Source organism: Borostomias antarcticus (assembly GCF_949987555.1).
Source record: "Borostomias antarcticus genome assembly, chromosome: 26".
In the NCBI taxonomy this organism is placed as follows: domain Eukaryota; kingdom Metazoa; phylum Chordata; class Actinopteri; order Stomiiformes; family Stomiidae; genus Borostomias; species Borostomias antarcticus.
In genome coordinates, this window is record NC_140259.1 from 10203321 (window position 1) to 10210820 (window position 7500).

General features: G+C 50.0%; 1 protein-coding gene across 1 annotated transcript in view; it reads left to right on the plus strand.

Annotated features, from left to right (window-relative positions):
• The window catches only part of ccdc50a (coiled-coil domain containing 50a), a 24669-nt gene that overhangs the window by 2636 nt on the left and 14533 nt on the right, over positions 1-7500 (plus strand). Inside the window, exons 2-3 of the mRNA XM_084459237.1 lie at positions 2270-2332; positions 5370-5499. Of these exons, the coding sequence (XP_084315363.1) occupies positions 2270-2332; positions 5370-5499 (193 nt within the window). The remainder of the gene's footprint in view (positions 1-2269; positions 2333-5369; positions 5500-7500) is intronic.

Consider the following 7500-nt stretch of genomic DNA (forward strand, 5'->3'; position numbering starts at 1 on the left):
GCAGAACGGGTTCAATATCTGAACGTCTAAAAAAAACATTCATTCTGGCTCCTAATTGGATGTCTTTGGACGTCCGAAAAAGACAAAAAAAGACGTCTAAAAGACGTCTTTAAGACGTGTCTTTGCTCAGTGGGAAGCACTAATGTGGTTTCAAGCTGTGGGATGCTTGATCCAGGTGTTCTGGCTGGATGTCAACGATGCTATGAGACTAGTTAGTGGTGTACTGTGCTTATAAGATCATCCATGGACCCAGCTGTTCAAAGGACAAGGCGAGCTAGCTAACCCGAGCTAACTAACCCGAGCTAACTAACCCCAGCTAACTAACCCGAGCTAACTAACCCCAGCTAACTAACCCGAGCTAGCTAACCCGAGCTAACTAACCCGAGCTAACTAACCCGAGCTAACTAACCCGAGCTAACTAACCCGAGCTAACTAACCCGAGATACTTCAGTGTGGAAGGGCGCTTTGCGTCCAACGTCGTGGCGTTTGCTGGCTGGCAAACCCACCATCTTATGGTCTTGACCCCTTGTGTGATCTCCGTTACTATAGCATAGCTGTATAGTACTATTATTATGACATAATTAGCTATATTTGAAAAGATCATATGAGGCTAAATTGTGTCCCCAAAACCCCATCACAATTAGAACATTTTCAAAGATGTCATCCAGAGAAAATGGGAGGTTTGGGATGTAAACTAAGACAGAATGTATTCCTCCCAGCTCAAAAGTTTCCAATCAGATACTCAAACCTGTGTGCCGAAGAGTTATATAATCTGGACCTCGAGGGTCTTTATTGGGAACACAGTGACCGTACCACAACACACGTGAGTGAGGGGTGACAGCACACAACACACGTGAGTGAGGGGTGACACAACACACGTGAGTGAGGGGTGACACACACACACAACACACGTGAGTGAGGGGTGACAGAACACACAACACACGTGAGTGAGGGGTGACACAGCACACGTGAGTGAGGGGTGACACACACACACACACACGTGAGTGAGGGGTGACACAGCACACAACACACGTGAGTGAGGGGTGACACGGCACACACACATCTTCAGTGGTCACTGGTGGAAATTGTTCCCTATTTGTCACATCCAATCTGTCCTCCAGAGGACCAAGTGCTCAGTCCAAGTCCTGGTCAGGGACCAAAAGAAATGCATCTTGGTTCTTTGAGAAGAAACCCTTGCAAACACAGGGAGAGAACATGCAAACTGAGGCAGTATGCCACCATTCACCCTAGTATCCTAGTCATGGACTCTTCCTCACACTGCCGGGAGCGAGGATCGAACCGTGGACCTTGAGATCCCAAGCCGGTCGCTCTACCTCCCGAGCTACGTGCGGCCCCAGTTGTGTGGCCTATTTCAGACATGACCAGTGCTTGACCAGAGATAAAAGTCTCATTTCTTTGTGAATGAAAAGGAAAGGCTCGTCAGGTGGGAAACGGCAGCTGACGGGCAGTGGCATGTTTGTGATGCTGATCAGTCGCGCTGCTTAGCTAAGGCCTTTAGCCTCTGAGATATGATTGTTTGATATTTTCCTCTTCCCTTTTGCAGATTATTTTTCCCAGACTCAAAATACCAGATGGATTTATGAGTAACGGAGGGAAAATATTGAATCAGTTGGCGCCTCAGTAAAACCACGCTGTTCCCTCCAAAGAGTTAGCTCATCTTCTCCAGGCCTGGTCGCTCACACCACATAGCCAGTGCGCTGGGCTATAGCTGTACTGTGTAGTATGCTTAGATGTTACAGAATGTAACCTATTTCACTGGGATTGTTTCTATGAAGTGACACAATGAGATGAAGTGTCTTGTGTAAATGTTATTAACGAATGCTCCTTGTAAGCAGACTAATTGAAAGTTGATCTGGATAAGCACAAAAAGTCTTAATTTTGAAAATTTCTTAATACAATACTAAAGTGAGTGAGTGCATAGCAAGGTTAATGGTTTCAAGGGGCATCTTTGACCTACAGTACGTCTTGTTGTTGTTGAACTGAACAGTTGTCCTTCATCTGGAGCGATGGTTATCACGTCGTGTGCACGCACCACTAGCCAACACAGGCCTTTCATAGTATCAACCATACTGAATACTGATCGAGCTAAATGTGTCCACAAATATTACAGTAGAACCAACCGATAGTGTTAAAGGCCTTTCATATATCAACCCTGTTGAATACTGCATAATTGTAGCTTGGGCTAAATGTGTAGAAGAAGAAACTCGTTGGAGCTCTAGAACATTCCTTCTTGTGTTTGTGTTCTCAGTGTGCCGGGACTTTGCGGTGCTGGAAGACCACTGTCTGGCTCACAACCTCCAGGAGCAGGAGAGTAAGTATGATCTGACTGGAAGAAAAGGGCATTCTGGGTAAATTCTTGGGTCTGTTCTAGTGGGATTCATTTCAGGCTGTTTGTGTGCGTGTGCTTTACTGTGTACGGACCTGGGATGTAGACCGGCAGCTCCATGCACACTTCAGCCTCCTGTCCGCAAAACTAGTACTTTCCAGGGGCTTGTAGAAGATTTTTAACTGATCTAGTCAAAAAGGATTTGCCAAGATTCGCTCAAAGAGGTTAAGTCTGGTTTATTGAGAAAACATACGAGCGCAAGGACTTCAGGACAACACACGTGAGTGGTTCATCCCACAGAAGTGCCGCAGTCTGGTCTTGCGCGGCCTTATATTCAAGCAATACACAGGTATGGCGCTTCCAGGGATGTGATTGGCTAACCCATTGTGCATGTCATATTAAATGGCAGACATCATCAACAGTGGTCGAGAATACAGACACGTGACATGAGAAAAGGCGGGAAATCTTGCAGGGACAATGGGACAAAGGATGGTTATTCTGGAGTAGACAACGTCTAGGTGTGTTGACCTCCTGGAGGTCATCCTGTAGCACAGCTATGTGAAAGGTTGAGGGAGGTGGTGAAACTACAATTTCTATGACAGGCTGCTTACTGTACGTTACAGGAGTGATAGACGAACGGGCTCTGGGAGGAAACGGTAAACAAGGTCACCACTGCTCCACTTTTACTTTTGACGTTTTTGTCAAATTCGTCAGCAGAAACCACAGCATCAGTAAAAGCAGGTGACTCGAGCGTATGAAACCCCTGCTACCCACGATGCATTGCAGATGCACTGCAGGAGACCACAGTAATTGTGAAGTAAGACCGTCTGGCTTTAACTGGCTAGGCGCTAGCTGTGTCTGAGTCAGGGCTGGATCACATTCATATCCCGTTAGTAGAGTAGCGTACGGCCTAGTCTGTCTGATCACACCAGGCTGGATTAGAAGTCAATCGTAGGCACGTCCCTGTATCAGTCATTGGTAATGTTAACGATCCATCAATCGATTCATTGTAAATAAAATACTCAAAAATTCTTCATTTTTCAAAACATGCCGCTGTTGATTTCTCTGCATTTCTCCCGAGATGACTGCTTCGCTACCTCATTGTTTGATAGTAGATCGAGTAAATTTCACGTGCTCGAACAAATCCTAAACAATCAATGAATCAATTTTCGATTAATTCGGTCTGTGAGGTTTTTGTGTGGTCTGTTTGTGTCCATGTCACACAGCAGGAAGCAGCTTATATCTGGCGATGGGCGTGTTCCTTTCACGAGCATTGTTTTATATTGCTCTCATCTTTACATACAGACTCGCTGGCGGCCTAGTTTTTTTTTCATGCTTTTGAATGAGCCTATTACTGCGCCCCACCTTTCTGTGATCTCACAAACAAGTGATGTCATCGGCTCCCACCCAGAAGGCCACCTGCTCGTCACTAAGGTCACCACTCAGAATAGAGGACCCAGCCAGACACAGACATAACATCCTCCTCTGCTACTCACATAAACACTCGCCCCAGATGGCCAGGGCTTACTGGCTGGTCCATCACTCCTCCCACTTCCTCAACCACGTTCATTCACATTGAAAGGCCAGGGATTGAGATGGGCCAGCAGAACCCAGATAAAACCAGATCAATACCCAGATAAGACCAATCTTCCAATCCAGTCTGCTCCAGGCATGTTTGTTATCATATTTCGTTACAGCGAGTGAGTGGGGAATTGTGGGAAGTGTGGTTCTACCAACGCAGTGCCAATTTTATCACGGCCAGAGGGGCCGCCAAAGTGCCGAGTTATCTCATGTAGCTTAAGCCACAAGAACAATCAACTTCATTTAAAAGAAAGAATAAGGCCTTTGTTTTGGTGTTATGAATTTTGTTTGGGTCTGTCCTGACTTGAACCCTGGATGGTAATACTAACGCACGCCTCATACACTTGGCAGCAGGGTCAGATCAGAAGATATGTGAGTAGGTATTTTGTTTTCATTCAAAATGTGCCAATGTTGCATGTGCAAAGTTTTTTTTCTGTTAATGCAGACTAGCCTCCTACCTTGCCCCATCCTTCTCCACACACACACACACACACACACACACACACACACACACACACACACAGTTACCCCTAAGCCTCCCAAGGTTGTGTCAGTTGGAAATCAATCACCACATAAGCACTATTCTTTAGAGATAGGAGACCACTCCATCTGTTGTCAGCTTTCAGCAGAAATAAATATTGTTTGTTGACGTCATGTTGCGCCCTCAGTTTTTTTAAATGGACCATGAACTCACAAACAATTGATCAGTGTTGTCTGAAAAATCGAAACATCATCACCCCTCCCCCCCCCCCGACCATGTCCTCCGTGACTCACAGCTTCCTCTCGCTGGTACCTTCACCGTCTCCGGGCGGGGGAACGTTATGGACCTGGCTGGAGTGAGTCGTGGTGTAATTTGCTCTTTTTTCCTGAGTGGATCAATGGGCAGCCTGTAGGCAGAAGAAGGCCTGAGTGAGTGATGCTCCGCACGGCGGCGTCCGGTCGTGCGTCAGCCGGGAGTGATTCATCACCTGCTCCGTGTCATCACGCCGCCACATGGCCTTGGAATGACTCACGCTCCAGACCCCCCCTACCCAGGTCTCCAGCCTCCACCCCGGTCTCCAGACCCTCCATCCCCCCCCCACCCCGGTCTCCAGACCCTCCATCCCCCCCCCACCCCGGTCTCCAGACCCTCCAGCCCCCCCCACCCAGGTCTCCCAGAACGCAGCTTCACTTCTCTCCTTACGCTGAGAGGGGACACATTCTACACAGGAAGGCGAGGCGGCACCTCTTAGCAAAAAAAAAACCCTCAGACCGCAGTGTGTCACTCTTAAATAAACTCCCCCGTAGCTGAAGAGCGTTTGTGGATTTTAAAGGCATCATAACAAACCAGCTGGAGAGGCTGGAGAGAGGCGGCCCCTCCCGGTCTGGTCCGACTGCAGACGGAGGCGTCCATCTTGTGTACTCGCCCTGAGCGGTGTGTTTGTTTTGTGTCGCTCTGCAGTCGAGAGCCACTTGGCCTCCAACGTCCACAAGAGTCGTCTGGTGCAGCAGGACCTGCAGGTGGCCAAGCGCCTCCAGGAGGAGGAGGATCTGAGGGCCAAGGCCCAGAGCAAGAAGCAGTACCGGGACATGTGAGTGGAGCGCACACACCCCGTCCTAGTACACCCTAGTCCCACAACCAGTCCTACTACACCCTAGACCCACACCCAGTCCTACTACACCCTAGACCCACACCCAGTCCTACTACACCCTAGTCACACACCCAGTCCTACTACACCCTAGTCCCACACCCAGTCCTACTACACCCTAGTCCCACACCCAGTCCTACTACACCCTAGTCACACACCCAGTCCTACTACACCCTAGTCCCACACCCAGTCCTACTACACCCTAGTCACACACCCAGTCCTACTACACCCTAGTCCCACACCCAGTCCTACTACACCCTAGTCACACACCCAGTCCTACTACACCCTAGTCACACACCCAGTCCTACTACACCCTAGTCCCACACCCAGTCCTACTACACCCTAGACCCACACCCAGCACACTACCTACTACACCCTAGACCCACACCCAGTCCTACTACACCCTAGTCACACACCCAGCACACTACCTACTACACCCTAGTCCCACACCACACCGGCCGGTTCTACTGCCTCCAGAACTCAGCCCTCACAATCACACTCTTATAGAAGCACAACCCGACGCATTTTAGTGTCAGATGTGCACAGATCTGGGTCCTCGTTCTCTCCCAGTTTCCTGTAAAGAGCTGACTCATGTCGCAGTGAAAGTATTGTCCCTCCGTCGCTCTTCCTCGCGCGGCCTCGCAGCACGCAGCAGCCCCGAGAGAGAGGACAGATGCTCCTACAACTGCAGAGACCAGCTAAAGCTGCTCGGCATGCTGGGAGATCCTGCTGCCATCCGCTCTGCCCTCGCCAAAACCATCACACGCACATACATGCAATACCCCTCCATCCTCACCTCCTCTCTCCGTTAGCTGGGCTGTTAGCTATGTGTGTGCGTGTGTATGTGTGTATGTATGTGTGTGCGTGCGTGTGTGACCGGACACCATGTTGTAGATGGCTTGTGGGGGGGGGGGGGGGGGGTAAGGATGCCCCCATCATGTAGTTCAGCCCGTTTGTGTCCTACTGTGTGTGTCCTGGCTGTGTGTGTCCTGGCTGTGTGTGTCTTACTGTGTGTGTCCTACTGTGCGTGTCCTACTGTGCGTGTCCTACTGTGTGTGTCCTACTGTGTGTGTCCTACTGTGTGTGTCCTACTGTGTGTGTCCTGGCTGTGTGTGTCCTGCCTGTGTGTGTCCTGCCTGTGTGTGTCCTACTGTGTGTGTCCTGCCTGTGTGTGTCCTGCCTGTGTGTGTCCTAATGTGTGTGTCCTACTGTGTGTGTCCTGCTGTGTGTGTCCTGCCTGTGTGTGTCCTGCCTGTGTGTGTCCTGCCTGTGTGTGTCCTGCCTGTGTGTGTCCTACTGTGTGTGTCCTGGCTGTGTGTGTGCTGGCTGTGTGTGTCCTGCCTGTGTGTGTCCTACTGTGTGTGTCCTACTGTGTGTGTCCTGGCTGTGTGTGTCCTACTGTGTGTGTCCCTCTGTGTGTGTCCTACTGTGTGTGTCCTACTGTGTGTGTCCTGCCTGTGTGTGTCCTGCCTGTGTGTGTCCTGGCTGTGTGTGTCCTGGCTGTGTGTGTCCTGCCTGTGTGTGTCCTACTGTGTGTGTCCTACTGTGTGTGTCCTGGCTGTGTGTGTCCTACTGTGTGTGTCCTACTGTGTGTGTCCTACTGTGTGTGTCCTACTGTGTGTGTCCTGGCTGTGTGTGTCCTACTGTGTGTGTCCTGCCTGTGTGTGTCCTGCCTGTTTGTGTCCTACTGTGTGTGTCCTTCCTGTGTGTGTCCTACTGTGTGTGTCCTGCCTGTGTGTCCTACTGTGTGTGTCCTACTGTGTGTGTCCTGCCTGTGTGTGTCCTGCCTGTGTGTGTCCTGCCTGTGTGTGTCCTACTGTGTGTGTCCTACTGTGTGTGTCCTACTGTGTGTGTCCTACTGTGTGTGTCCCTCTGTGTGTGTCCTGCCTGTGTGTGTCCTGCCTGTGTGTGTCCTACTGTGTGTGTCCTACTGTGTGTGTCCTA